At 48.0% G+C, this 15106-nt stretch overlaps 1 protein-coding gene across 2 annotated transcripts; it reads left to right on the top strand.

Annotated features, from left to right (window-relative positions):
* The first annotated feature begins 396 nt into the window (after positions 1-396).
* On the top strand, positions 397-14764 carry LOC128695437 (uncharacterized). Of its 2 annotated transcripts, XM_053786049.2 has the most exons (5): positions 397-667; positions 3133-3165; positions 3658-4597; positions 11836-12123; positions 12667-14764. In XM_053786049.2, the coding sequence occupies exons 2-5, from the start codon at positions 3134-3136 to the stop codon at positions 13285-13287; spliced, it is 1881 nt and encodes a 626-aa protein (XP_053642024.1). In that variant the 5' UTR covers positions 397-667; position 3133; the 3' UTR covers positions 13288-14764. The 2 variants fall into 2 exon arrangements, with proteins under 2 accessions (XP_053642024.1, XP_053642026.1); XM_053786051.2 differs by lacking the exon at positions 3133-3165 and having other exon boundaries at positions 399-667.
* The last annotated feature ends 342 nt before the right edge of the window (positions 14765-15106 follow it).

The following is a 15106-nucleotide window of genomic DNA, read 5'->3' as shown; positions in this document are numbered from 1 at the left end:
TCGTCAACTTGCCGGTTTTCTAAGCTATTTGTGTGATAAATTATTCACGGCTGAACTCAGGGATTAAGTTGTTGTCTGGTAAGTTTACCTCGTTTTAAAATGGCTGTGTGTGTGTGTGTGTGTGTGTGTGTGTGTATGTGTGTGTGTGTGTGTGTGTGTGTGTGTGTGTGTGTGTGTGTGTGTGTGTGTAGCTGTCTGTTGTTATATCGGCTGAATGGCCTTGATAAGACTGGCTTACAATGGCACCTCCGGGGAAGGAAACAAGGCACTGTTGGCTGGCATCAAGACCAAGAACCATGTTACAGAACTTCTTTCACTGGGGAGGCCAGCGTTTCGCTCTGTCTAAATCCACACGAAGCGAAACGTCATCTCTGAGAATTTTTTTTTTTTTTTTTACCTGTTTCTCCGGGTGTCCAGTGGTCGTGCGAGCTCATCCTTCTGTTCACTCTCTCCTTACATCCATCCCTATCTCCATTCTTCAGTCCCTCTCTCTTTCCATCCGTCTCTCCCTCCCTCCCGGGCAGCAAGAGGGGCGGGTCCAGTAGACAAATTTCTCAAAAGCGCAGTTATTTAAAGGCGCGTGTGAGGTGAAAGCTGCAGTAGTCAGTGCCTCCTAAGAAGTCAAGTGACGGAAAACCTTTACTGCTCGACGTTATCGTCCCGCACGGTGGGTGTTGCGTTGTGATGGTGTTGCGTTGTGATGGTGTTGTGGTCCTCTGAAGGTGTTGTGGTCCTCTGACGGTGTTGTGGTCCTCTGACGGTGTTGTGGTCCTCTGACGGTGTTGTGATCCTCTGTCGGTGTTGTGATCCTCTGACGGTGTTGTGGCCTTCTGACGGTGTTGTGGCCTTCTGACGGTGTTGTGGCCTTCTGACGGTGTTGTGGCCTTCTGACGGTGTTGTGGCCTTCTGACGGTGTTGTGGCCTTCTGACGGTGTTGTGGTCCTCTGACGGTGTTGTGGCCTTCTGACGGTGTTTTAACTGTGTTGTGACGATGCTGTACTTGCCTATTTGTGGCTGGAACGAGTCTTCTCATCCCAGCCCAGATCAAAGACATGTCAATAATTCATCACCACTGTAACTTGCTTAGTTATCAGAGCCTCGAGACCCAGTCCCTGGGCGCATTATGCCCCACTGTAGTCTCTTGACTACCACTCACATCATGGGTATGGGGTGCATAATACAGCTATAATGTTCCTTCTCAGTTCCTGGCCTCGACACTTAACCGGCCATGACTGGGTTCTCCATCTCCTAACCTCGTGGGCTCTGTCATACATATTCTTACAGCTGTGCGTATGAAGTCTGCCTCCTCAACATCTTTGTGCAGGTTATTCAACTTTCTGACCACCCTGGGGATGAAGAAACATTTCCTGACACCTCTGAGACTCATTTGTTTCTTCAGCTTCCACTTGCGTTCTCGTTTACCTGTTTCTCGGCACCCAGTCAAGTCCTCTGAGTATTTCGTGTGCTGTTATGTCTTCCCAGTTCCATCTATGCTCTAGTGTCATTAAATTTAGCTCTTTTAGTCTCTCTTCATAGACCATTTCCCTCGAGCTACGAGACTAGTCTGGCTGCGAGACTTTGTACCTTCTCTAACGTCTTGACATGTTGGTGGGTTCCATGTTGGTGCTTCGTACCTCATGATGCGTCTGATATATGTCATATAAAGGACCTTGAATGTTCATGTGGAGGTTCCATGAAAGCTAATCTTAGACACACTAAGGGAACAATCACTGCAGCGACTAAAGCGTCCATGTGCTAAGTGTGGTGACACGTTCACACCTACATGTATGTCCTCCTTCAGTGAGATTTGCTGCCTCTCTTTCTCGAGTCTGTACTCAGTTTCTGGCCTTCTTGCTTCACTCCCAATTTTCACAACGTTACATTTGTTGTGGGTTAATTCTAGTAATCACTTGTCTAACCAATCCTGCGGTTTGTCTTGGTTATGTTGTAGTCTTTCCACGTTATTCATCGATTTTTATTCGCCTTAATTTCACGTCATATATGAGGAAGGATATATAAATTGTCTCTTCTGGCATGCCGCTCCCATGTATCAGAAACATTACAAGGCTCAGCACTGATCTTTCGGGAACCCCACTTTTTACGCTTCTCCATTCTGGTTCCCCTTCCAATACTATAATTCCTTGTCTCATTTCGCTTAATAATTCTTTGAGCTCCTGTAATGATTTTCCTGTTATCCCAATGAGCTCTTGTACGTCATGGTTTGCTTTCTGAGGACATGTTGCAGTCTACCCAAGTCTCTATTTCCTACCTAACGTCTGTTACCCGGTTATAAGACCCCAGCAGCTTCGTGAGACAGGATTTACCATTTTAAAACCTGTGTGATGGTTGCTGTTCACGAAACCCTTTCTCTCCAAGTGCACCACCACTCTCCTGATTATTGTCTGTGCTACATTCCATAGTATATGCCAAACGATCACGGAGGAGTTGAATGATAACTGCAGGCCTTTCGTGTTGCAATCAACACATCATCAGGAGCTTGCAATGATGCAAAAAAAGAGGAGGAGATCCAAGCAGATACGATCACAGGCGCTCCCTGTGATCGTATTTGTTGGGACATCCTCCTGTTTTCTTCAACACTGCAAGCTCCTGATGATGTGTAATTACAACGCGAAAGTCCTATAGCTATCATTCAACTCTCCCCGTGGTTGTTTTGCATCTTACATCGCTTGTTCGCGATATTTGCATTTATAGTATATATGTAAATGATACCGGCTAGTTTAACGCTACCTGTCTGTAACCTTTCTTACCGTGGCGTGTTGTGACGATGATGTTGTAATAGTGTTTTGATGGGGTTGTGGTGCTGTGATGGTGTCGCGGTGTTATGATGAGTGTGTTGTGATAGTGTTGTGTGTTGTGATGGTAGTGTGTGTTCTGAACTCCTCTAACTACACTGCTGGGAGAGGTGAAAGTGAATTACAGATTGAATAGAGAGTTACACACACATATATACACTATCACGTAGCCACAAGATTACGTTTAATTTTCTTTCGATCTGTAAGATCTAATTTAGGAAACCAACAAAGAGCTAACTGGATTAATAACCCAGAATAACCCAAGAAATCCACACCGTGTGGCTTATTACAGATATGCCCCTTTGATCTTCCTTCCCAGGATGCGACCGACAACACTGAAGCCAGTACCCAGGTAACTACTTACTGCTAGGTGACGATGGGCACTACGTAAATAAATATTGTTTTTACAGACATTACCTCTCGTCCAGAGCAGGATTCGAACTTGCGTACTCTGCGTCAAGATACACGGTATTTTCGCCACACAAGCAGACGAGACCTTAGCCTGGGTTTGGCTGTGTGGCGAAAATCCTGCGTACTTTGATGCAGTGTGCGCAGGTTCGAATCCTGCTCTGGACTAAGAGATAATGTTTGCAAATAAGTTCGCTGGTTTGTAAAGTGTCCACTGTACAGGCAGTAGGCCTCAGATTTAGCAAACTGCTATTCAATAGGCATATCAACTGTCAGTATTGTCTATTATTCTGTACAGCTACAATAGCACAAATTTACATTTATCTATCTATAATAGTAAATATGTAATCAGGAAAATGAATACAGTAAGGCATTTTAAATTAAATGATTGCAATAAATGATTAAAATGCTCTGAAATGATGCCCTAAACCCACAGGCGGCAGAAGATGAGAGTGTTCACGGTGGCAGCGACGGTGGCACTGCTGTTAGCAGTGCCTGAGTGCCATGCACAGCGTCCACAGTTCCTCGACGTGGCACCTTTCTCCCATGGCCTCCTACGAAGGCCGCCTTCACCTAGACTTCGAGGATCCCCATCTCCACCTGTGGGATCGAAGGGGCCACCGCTGTTACCACATCCTAGTGGGCCACTCTTCCATGGTCCACCCACTAAAGAGAGCTTTGAGCCATATGGCCCACAGTTCAGCCCAGAACATGGCACTGGCCACTTGCCTCTCGACCCTCGACCCAACTTCGACAACCCACACTTCCAGCCAGTAGATGTCAGATTACCTGCAGACGAAGAAGCACTGGAAGGAGGTGATTTCTCGCAACTCTTCAGCGAGGAGTCGGCGTTACCGGGACGGGACTCGGCGGCGCCCGGACAGGACTCAGCGGCATTCGGACAGGACTCTCCAGCGCCCGGACGGGAAGACTCTAAACAGCACCTTCCTTCCGAGCATTTAAGACCTCCTGCAGAGCAGCAATTAGATGATTTCTCATCACTAAAGCAGTCATCAGAGTCACACAACGACCTGCATCACCTGGATTCACAAGATCAGGATGCCCGACCTTCACAGGAGGAGTACCCCGCTGGGGTCACAGAAGAGATCATCCCTCAGGTCACTCCACAACAAGAAGAGGAGTCGCAACTACAGCATCCTCCACGCCATTCTCTGAAACAAAAAGAGACGCAAGCACAGGGATCACGAACAGGTGAGAGGACACGCCAGCGGCTGCAGGAGCCACCCCAGCAGTTAGGACCCAAGCAGTACGAGCAGGAGACGCAGAAGGTGGAGGTCGTGTCTGCACCTCGACACAACAGTCACTCTACCTCTCAACCTCATCGTCGCCCCTCACACCCCAACCAGTTACCTCTGGTAAGTGATCTCTTGATGCCTCAGTACACCTCTTTATTTTCACTTTTAATTTTACGTGAACAGAGAACACGTGTAACTAACTGCTGGTTACAATGCCTCAAAAATTTCAGTGTAAACGGACATTATTGTTTATCCTCCCATATCTCGCATTCTTAATTCACTCACTCTGTGCTACTCTCCTTCAACTTCCACTGTGAATATAATATTCTTCAACCTCTACTGTCATTTTTTCTTCAACAGTGGAACATCACATGTGATAAGTTCCCATTCTGATGTCTCACAGTCTACGTAAAACTATTATTGTCTATCGGTCAGTCATGCTTCTAGTACCTTATTGCACACACGTAGGCACTGTGTTCTTGGCTTCGGATTTCTGCTTACCATGACTCCCAAGTCTTTTTCACATTCTGTACGATTTACGAGAGAAGTTCTTCAGCAATACCATGTGCCGCTACTATCTTTATCGGTCTGCTAGGCGGAACTCTGTCAAAGGCCTTAATGAAGACCATGTACACACCGCCTTACTCATCACGAACCATCACTGAAAATGACATGATACAGATGATCATCAGGGGTTATACATCACCCGGAGAACGTGAGGTAATCTAGTTTGATTCAGAGACAGAGAGGGTAGCTGCAAGTACCTGGATCAAGAGCCTCTCACCAGCATCAAGGCATCCCCATTTCCCTTGAAAGAATCAAACAAATGAAAGAACAGTCCTTTGTGAAACTGTGTTCAGATTCTTTTCTCAAATTATTGCCACCAAGGTGACTTTAAATTGCAGCCGCCATTACTGATTCTGGTAATTTCATAACTATTGAGGTCAGTCTCGCTGGACGGTAATTAGATGGTAATGACTTATCTCACATTATGTAAGTGAACAAGAGGCGCTTGAAGCATGAGTCAACACTGAACACCTTGTGTTGTTACCTTGCTGTGTTGTGGTCTGTTGTGCTGTGTTGTGCTGTGTTGTGCTGTGCTGTGTTGTGCTGTGTTGTGCTGTGTTGTGCTGTGTTGTGCTGTGCTGTGTTGTGCTGTGTTGTGCTGTGTTGTGCTGTGCTGTGTTGTGCTGTGTTGTGCTGTGTTGTGCTGTGTTGTGCTCGCTGAGAAAGTCACTTTTCACTGTTTCTCAGAAGTTCCAGAGAGAGAGAGAGAGAGAGAGAGAGAGAGAGAGAGAGAGAGAGAGAGAGAGAGAGAGAGAGAGAGAGAGAGAGAGAGAGAGAGAGAAATATATATTGCATCACACAGAGATCGAAAAAAATAAAAAATGCGAAACACTGGCTCACGTAGCGTGTCCAGAAATTAGTGAAGAAACAAGAGCGGGATTACCAGCACTTTTCCCAAGACTTGCGCAAGGAGATTCTTGACAATCTTTTGTTGTTATTATCAGTAAAACATTGTTTGTCAGGAGGGTCTGTCAGGAGGGTCTGTCAGGAGGGTCTGCCAGGAGGGTCTGTCAGGAGGGTCTGTCAGGAGGGTCTGTCAGGAGGGTCTACCAGGAGGGTCTGCCAGGAGGGTCTGCCAGGAGGGTCTGCCAGGAGGGTCTGTCAGGAGGGTCTGTCAGGAGGGTCTGTCAGGAGGGTCTACCAGGAGGGTCTGCCAGGAGGGTCTGCCAGGAGGGTCTGCCAGGAGGGTCTGTCAGGAGGGTCTGTCAGGAGGGTCTGTCAGGAGGGTCTGTCAGGAGGGTCTGCCAGGAGGGTCTGTCAGGAGGGTCTGTCAGGAGGGTCTGTCAGGAGGGTCTGCCAGGAGGGTCTGTCAGGAGGGTCTGTCAGGAGGGTCTGTCAGGAGGGTCTGTCAGGAGGGTCTGTCAGGAGGGTCTGTCAGGAGGGTCTGTCAGGAGGGTCTGTCAGGAGGGTCTGTCAGGAGGGTCTGTCAGGAGGGTCTGTCAGGAGGGTCTGTCAGGAGGGTTTGTCAGGAGGGTCTGTCAGGAGGGTCTGTCAGGAGGGTCTGTCAGGAGGGTCTGTCAGGAGGGTCTGTCAGGAGGGTTTGTCAGGAGGGTCTGTCAGGAGGGTCTGTCAGGAGGGTCTGTCAGGAGGGTCTGTCAGGAGGGTCTGTCAGGAGGGTCTGTCAGGAGGGTCTGTCAGGAGGGTCTGTCAGGAGGGTCTGTCAGGAGGGTCTGCCAGGAGGGTCTGTCAGGAGGGTCTGCCAGGAGGGTCTGTCAGGAGGGTCTGTCAGGAGGGTCTGTCAGGAGGGTCTGTCAGGAGGGTCTGTCAGGAGGGTCTGTCAGGAGGGTCTGTCAGGAGGGTCTGTCAGGAGGGTCTGTCAGGAGGGTCTGTCAGGAGGGTCTGTCAGGAGGGTCTGCCAGGAGGGTCTGCCAGGAGGGTCTGTCAGGAGGGTCTGTCAGGAGGGTCTGTCAGGAGGGTCTGTCAGGAGGGTCTGTCAGGAGGGTCTGCCAGGAGGGTCTGTCAGGAGGGTCTGCCAGGAGGGTCTGTCAGGAGGGTCTGTCAGGAGGGTCTGTCAGGAGGGTCTGTCAGGAGGGTCTGTCAGGAGGGTCTGTCAGGAGGGTCTGTCAGGAGGGTCTGTCAGGAGGGTCTGTCAGGAGGGTCTGTCAGGAGGGTCTGTCAGGAGGGTCTGTCAGGAGGGTCTGTCAGGAGGGTCTGCCAGGAGGGTCTGTCAGGAGGGTCTGTCAGGAGGGTCTGTCAGGAGGGTCTGTCAGGAGAGTCTGTCAGGAGGGTCTGTCAGGAGGGTCTGTCAGGAGGGTCTGACAGGAGGGTCTGTCAGGAGGGTCTGTCAGGAGGGTCTGCCAGGAGGGTCTGTCAGGAGGGTCTGTCAGGAGGGTCTGTCAGGAGGGTCTGTCAGGAGGGTCTGCCAGGAGGGTCTGTCAGGAGGGTCTGTCAGGAGGGTCTGTCAGGAGGGTCTGTCAGGAGGGTCTGTCAGGAGGGTCTGTCAGGAGGGTCTGTCAGGAGGGTCTGTCGGGAGGGTCTGTCAGGAGGGTCTGTCTGGAGGGTCTGTCAGGAGGGTCTGCCAGGAGAGTCTGCCAGGAGGGTCTGTCAGGAGGGTCTGCCAGGAGGGTCTGTCAGGAGGGTCTGTCAGGAGGGTCTGTCAGGAGGGTCTGCCAGGAGGGTCTGCCAGGAGGGTCTGTCAGGAGGGTCTGTCAGGAGGGTCTGTCAGGAGGGTCTGCCAGGAGGGTCTGTCAGGAGGGTCTGTCAGGAGGGTCTGTCAGGAGGGTCTGCCAGGAGGGTCTGTCAGGAGGGTCTGTCAGGAGGGTCTGTCAGGAGGGTCTGTCAGGAGGGTCTGTCAGGAGGGTCTGTCAGGAGGGTCTGTCAGGAGGGTCTGTCAGGAGGGTCTGTCAGGAGGGTCTGTCAGGAGGGTCTGCCAGGAGAGTCTGCCAGGAGGGTCTGTCAGGAGGGTCTGCCAGGAGGGTCTGTCAGGAGGGTCTGTCAGGAGGGTCTGTCAGGAGGGTCTGCCAGGAGGGTCTGCCAGGAGGGTCTGTCAGGAGGGTCTGTCAGGAGGGTCTGTCAGGAGGGTCTGTCAGGAGGGTCTGTCAGGAGGGTCTGTCAGGAGGGTCTGTCAGGAGGGTCTGTCAGGAGGGACTGACAGGATGGACAGTCAGGACGGTCTGTCAGGACGGTCGGCCAGGAGGGTCTGTCAGGAGGGTCTGCCAGGAGGGTCTGTCAGGAGGGTCTGTCAGGAGGGTCTGTCAGGAGGGTCTGTCAGGAGGGTCTGTCAGGAGGGTCTGTCAGGAGGGTCTGTCAGGAGGGTCTGTCAGGAGGGTCTGTCAGGAGGGTCTGCCAGGAGGGTCTGTCAGGAGGGTCTGTCAGGAGGGTCTGTCAGGAGGGTCTGTCAGGAGGGTCTGTCAGGAGGGTCTGTCAGGAGGGTCTGTCAGGAGGGTCTGTCAGGAGGGTCTGTCAGGAGGGTCTGTCAGGAGGGTCTGTCAGGAGGGTCTGCCAGGAGGGTCTGTCAGGAGGGTCTGTCAGGAGGGTCTGCCAGGAGGGTCTGTCAGGAGGGTCTGTCACGAGAGTCTGTCAGGAGGGTCTGCCAGGAGGGTCTGCCAGGAGAGTCTGCCAGGAGGGTCTGCCAGGAGGGTCTGCCAGGAGGGTCTGTCAGGAGGGTCTGTCAGGAGGGTCTGTCAGGAGGGTCTGCCAGGAGAGTCTGCCAGGAGGGTCTGCCAGGAGGATCTGCCAGGAGGGTCTGTCAGGAGGGTCTGCCAGGAGGGTCTGCCAGGAGGGTCTGCCAGGAGGGTCTGTCAGGAGGGTCTGCCAGGAGCGCCGGGCGGCGCCAAGGCCCCAGTGTTACTGTGGATACCAAACTCACCTTCCCTGGATTTACTGGAAGTCATATTGACTGACTCTCTCTCTCTCTCTCTCTCTCACTCTTTCTTTCTCTCTTTCCAAACATTTTATATCAACATTGTGTTCGTTGTTATATTCGAAGAAGACGAAGATAAAGATGAAGAAGTAGGAGATGAAGAGGAAGATGTTAGTCATCAGACACATTTCCACTGTGGTTGTTTACTTCCCGCCCCCAGGATGCCGCCAGGTACCTACTTACCGCTATGTGTTAAGGGGGCGACCGACTTCCACTCCTCCGGGGAGCGAACCCCGGTCCCTGCGTGTGTGAGCCGACATCACTACCCACTGAACCACAACCCTACTCGGCTAAATAATTCGCACACTTTCACAAAGCCAAACGGAAATTTGTGGAGAAACTTATGAGTGAGGAGGAAAGATGACGTTGATGTGACTGATGTTGTGGCGGAACGACTCAGCAGCAACAACAGTATACCACACCTGTGTGGTTGCAGGGATCGAGTCATAGCTCCTGACCCCGTGTGTGTGTATGCACTCACCTAGTTGTGGTTGTAGGAGTCGATTCATAGCTCCTGGCCCCGTGTGTGTGTGTGTGTGTGTGTGTGTGTCTCAGGGTATATATACCGAGAGTTTACAATAATCTCTGTTTTAGGTATTAAAGTATTCTTGACTGGCGGTGAAAAAATTACGTACAGCCTAAACAGTCTAGTCGATAGGTTTCAAACCCCATTAACCAAGGAACTAGACGAGGACTGGTATGTACAGGTGGCAATAATGAAGAATAAATAATGGAAATAAGTCACTTTTTTCTGCCTTTTTTGGGGGGAGGGGGGGGGAGTTAGGCTAGATAATTTACACAATGTATGATAATTGTACTTAGGTGTATGTGTACCTAAAATAAACTTACTAACATACCTACTGACTTGCTTACTTACTAACATACCTTTTTACTTACTTGCTTACTTACTATCATACCTACTTACTTACTAACATACCTACTTGCTTACCAACATACCTACTTACTTGCTTACTAATATACCTACTTACTTGCTTACTAACATACCTACTTTCAAACATACCTACTTACTTACATTTCTTACTTACCAGCATACCTACTTACTTGCTTACTTTATAACATACCTACTTGTCTATTTACTAACATACGTTGGAGAATACACTTTTATTCAGACAAAACATCTGCCTGGAGCTTCATAAAAATTTCTGCCGTTCTGAAGCTTAAAACAGAGCTAGGAGTCTTCTGGCAGGACTGCATCTTGGTGCCACCTCCCTAGTTAAGAACCATAATAAACTTGTTGAGTTAGGCATAAGAATTAACAACTGGGCGTCTACACTGCAAACTGAATTGTTTGCAATCCTAATGGCGCTAAAGCTAACTTAATGACACTGAGCTTGACTCTATCATCATTACTGATTCTATGTCATCACTGAATGCTCTTGACTCATATAATGACTCCAACAACATGCTCATTGTAAAAACCAGGTATAGATACTCAAAAATCAGGGACAAAGGAATTAATGTACAATTGCTATGGATCCCATTACATATTGGATTACTCCTTCATGATAAAGTTGATATGTTAGCCAAGAAGAGTACCCAGAAGGAGAATGTAGAATATAACTTTGGTATAACTGTGTCTAGCATTAGGAATAATATTAGGAGAGAAGTAAATAATGAAGATGATTGTTATAGGAATGCAGTTAGAAGCCTGAGTAGATCTATAACCCACTATGATAACATGAACGTAGATAAGTATGTTTATGGAGCAACTTGCAATGTGAACAGACTGACTGATGTTGTAGTGGCCAGGCTTAGGCTTGGTTACAAGTACTTCTGGCAGTTTGGGAGACACACAGATGATGATCAAACTAAATGTAAATTATGTGATCAGGCATATGGTCACTGTCTTGAACACTATGTGCTTAATTGTCCACTTATTGAGGAATACAGAGACAGACAGTATAATAACCTATGTGACATGTCAAGATATCTTATTAATGAAAATAAGATACCAGATATACTAAGCAAATTTCCTAAATTTGCTTGTAACAGATGAGTGAACTGTAGATATGTAGATATAAATCCATATGTACACCTGTTAACCTTTTAGGGGCCTAGTTCCTAGGCCTTATGTGTATCCATATGCTCTTGCGCTACCGTCCACATGATGGATATGGGCTGCACAATAAATTAGCCACTTCGGTGGCAAAATCTAAATCTAAACGGAGCCAGACGGTGTGTACATAAAAAATATTTCTTCTGTTTCTCGCACAGAGGGCGCTACTTAAAATATCTTAGCGTTGGATCCTTTATGACACTCAAGGAAGAGTATGGAGGATCTTTCGTGACACAGTTCTATAACTCAGAGAATTTTGTGCTGACATTTTACCGCGTAATGGAAGGTTCTTGTCTGTCTTAGAGTGGAGAGGAATGGCGAGGGTTACCCACACCTCCGTGATGGAGCAGCGTGTGTCGTGTGGGTGGGTGTGTGGGTGCGTGGGTGGGGTGTGTGTGGGTGGGTGAGTGAGTGGATCTTAGCTCCTACGTAATTTACACATATGTTACACTGTACGATAATTTGTGGAATTGTATTTATGTGTACCTGTGCCTAAATAAACTTAGTACTAGGTGGGTGGCACCCCAGGCAACAACAAACAGGGCAGTGCCACCTCTCAGTGCCACCTGTCAGTGTCACGTCTTAGTGCCACCTCTCAATACCATACAGGAACTCATAAGACATAAGCCCTCGTAGCCCTTAAAACAACTTTAATTAAGGCACTTTCTCTTGTTGATATTTCTGACTGGACTCTTCGCTCCTTGACTTTCTAACCGCTCTCTCTCTCCCCACCTGCTAACACTGCCAGCCACCCTCCCACCTGCTGACACTGTCAGTCATCCTCCCACCTGGTGGCGTTTAATGTAGTGTAAAGTAGTTAATGACGTTTAATTAGTAATTACACTCTTCCAGTACAACGTGATAGATCATGCAATGGAGGTGGCCGAGTCTCAGGAGCAGCCGTACAGGATCTTATACGACTATTCAGAGGAGGAAGAAGAAGAGAAAGAGGAGGAAGAGGAGGAGGAAGAGGAGGAGCCTGATCGCCTCTCTGTCCTCCTTCTCAGCTCACACTTCTCCTGCGTTGACAAGAAGAATGGTTACTACGCTGACGAGGAAGTTGACTGCGAAGTCTTCCACTACTGCCAGGACCGTGTCAAGCACTCGTGGCTGTGTCCCCAGGGTGCGTCCTTCCATCAGGTAGGTCACAGTGACTCAGGGTGCTTCCTTCCATCAGGTAGGTCACAGTGACCCAGGGTGCTTCCTTCCATCAGGTAGGTCATAGTGATCCAGGGTGCGTCCTTCCATCGGGTAGGTTACAGTGACCCAGGGTGCGTCCTTCCATCAGGTAGGTTACAGTGACCCAGGGTGCGTCCTTCCATCGTGTAGGTTACAGTGACCCAGGGAAGCATCATTCCATCAGGCAGGTCACTTCCATCAGGTAGGTCACCTCAGGTAGGTGACCTCTAAAAATCCATACATGTACAGATGATTCAGCTTAAATTATATATAGACGGTGTTAGAGACTTAAAATCTTCTAGAACATGACATAGCAATGCACGAAACCATAATAATCTAGATCTTTCGCACACTCGTGCGTCGTCAGGAGCTATGCAAAAATTGCAAGACAGCAACAGATAGGAGGGGGAGTTCTCTGGGTCAAGGCAGAAGGTGTCAGTAATAAACCCATGTCACTCTGCAGTGAGTTGTTGATTTTCCTTTTAAGATGACGTATGTTTGCAGGTACACCTCATCTGTATACCTCGCTCCGAGGACAACATCTGCGAGAGATCCTCCAAGTTCCACTTCGTGAACGAGTTCCTCTACAAGGAGGTGGACGGTGAAAGCGGCACTAACAAGACCTACGCTGACCGATACTACCCTGAGGGCTTCGAGCACGGGGTCGCCGGAGTGGACCCTGACCGCGGGGTGGCGTCCCCAGCAGCAGTAGCAAGCCCCTCTCCCCAGCAGCACCACCAGCAGAAGCACCGGCCTACCCATGCTTACCTTGACAGTCTACCTCACACTCGACCACAGTATCAACAGTATCAGGAAGACGCTGCTGACTACTACGTCGACACGCATGTCGAACAAGTATCAAGACCACATAATGTTAGAGTACCACAAGGCTTCTCAAGTCAGCCGGCTTACGTTAGTGGAACCTCAAATCAGTCGGCTTACGTTAGTGGAGCCTCAAATCAACCAGCATACAGGGGTGGAACCTCAAATCCACCAGCATATAGAAGTGAAGTCTCAAATCCTCAGATCTACAGTGGCGGAGCCTCGGGTCCACAGGTCTACAGAGACGGTGGCCAAGAGCTTAGTAACATAGAAGAAGTATTAACCCACAGGAGGCCAGGTTGAACTTAGCCACGAAATTTGCTGCGTTTAAGGACATGATCCCCTCTCCCCCCTCTTCCAACTTACTGAGAAAAAATAATCACGACCACATACAATATTTAGGTAATCCTGCCGCAGTGTAGTGTACATGGAAGAGGTCGCGTCTTCTGCAGACGAGTCGGGCTGTGCCGGGGTTCCACATAGCTAATGTTTTAAACTGTTCCCTTGCAGTTTCCACACTGTGAGCTCACTTCGTTAATTATATATATTTTAATAATGGTTAGGGATTAAAATATAAGTTATGTATATGCTGTTAGTGAAGATGTTATTTGATCTCACATTATCTTACGTGTTTTTTTTTATCTCAGAGGGGGATGGGTCCCTGTATGTGTGTACTTACCTAGTTGTCGTTGCAGGGGTCGAATCACAGCTCCTGTGTGTGTGTGTGTGTGTGTGTGTGTGTGTGTGTGTGTACATCTAGTATCACCCTGTGGTTGACCACCTTTCTCACACACATCTTAACACAACAGTCCCCACACTATTCACCTAGGAATACTCACCTAGGTGTACTCACCTAGGTGTACTCACCTAGGTGTACTCATCTTGTGCTTGCAGGGAGTCTATTTATGACTACAATACTCGCTTCGACAAGTTTCATTGATTTCTGACCTCATGACCCAAGCGTACCTTCTTTTGAAGCTGTGTATAGTATTTGGCTCCACTACAGAAACATTTCACACTTTATATCTATCTATCTATCTATCTATACATACGAGGAAACTATATTTATTTTTCAATTTGCATTCTAGGCAGCGACACTACCCTCCATCACCACCTCAACCACTATCCCCACCACTACCTTCCATCACCACCTCAACCACCATCCCCACCATTACCTTCCATCATTTATTAAAGTATTCTTGACTGGTGGTGCTTAGGGGATATGCAGCCGTGAATGACCCTCGTGTAGTCGATAAGCTTTAAACCACCTCTACCATCACCACCATTTCCACCATCACCACTACCAGTGAAAATTGTTCCTGATTCGGAGGTGACTCGTCATGAATTCTCATAAGCTGAGCTGCGGTGGGCAGCAGTGATCACTGTGTGTACACGTATGGTATATTATACCCATAATATGAAGAATTAGACACATGTGCAACATCTGGGTATTTTTATATGTAGACGTATCGCTGTCATGTGACTTCATCAATACATTTCAAGGATATAATGTGAAGAATGGAGAACTATATACGTAAGATGAGGTAATCAGTCCCTCAGTCTTGGAGCACCGTAGTCTTGGAGCACCGTAGTCTTCAAGACTACGGTGCCGAGGGACTGATCTTTTGTATAAGTGTCTACATACTTACCGTGATGGTCACTGGATGGCGAAATGTCTATAAATAAAGACATCCAAATGTTGAACATATGTCTAATTAATAATCACTGTGGCCTTGTTTTGCCCAAGTTACACTCACTATTCTTGTAGTGTAACCTACCTGAGCATATAGTATATATATATATATATATATATATATATATATATATATATATATATATATATATATATATATATATATATATATATATATATATATATATATATATATTTGTCCATTATCTTTGATCCACCATCTTTCCCCAGGTAGGTAACAAGTAACGTCACACTGTGACGTGAGTGTGACGGCCAGTGTTATGATCAAGTGTACAGTTCACCTGGCATTCACTGCTACATCTGACAAACAATAAACATTAAGTTAAACACTTGTGTTTATCTGCAGTTATACACAAATTATAAAGGTAATGTTACCTCTAAAAATTATCAGATTTTTTCCCCTTTCAA

This window comes from Cherax quadricarinatus, chromosome 50 (genome assembly GCF_038502225.1).
Source record: "Cherax quadricarinatus isolate ZL_2023a chromosome 50, ASM3850222v1, whole genome shotgun sequence".
Classification (NCBI taxonomy): Eukaryota; Metazoa; Arthropoda; class Malacostraca; order Decapoda; family Parastacidae; genus Cherax; species Cherax quadricarinatus.
Note: the sequence above shows the minus strand (reverse complement) of the source record. Positions and strands in the feature narration are given on the sequence as shown.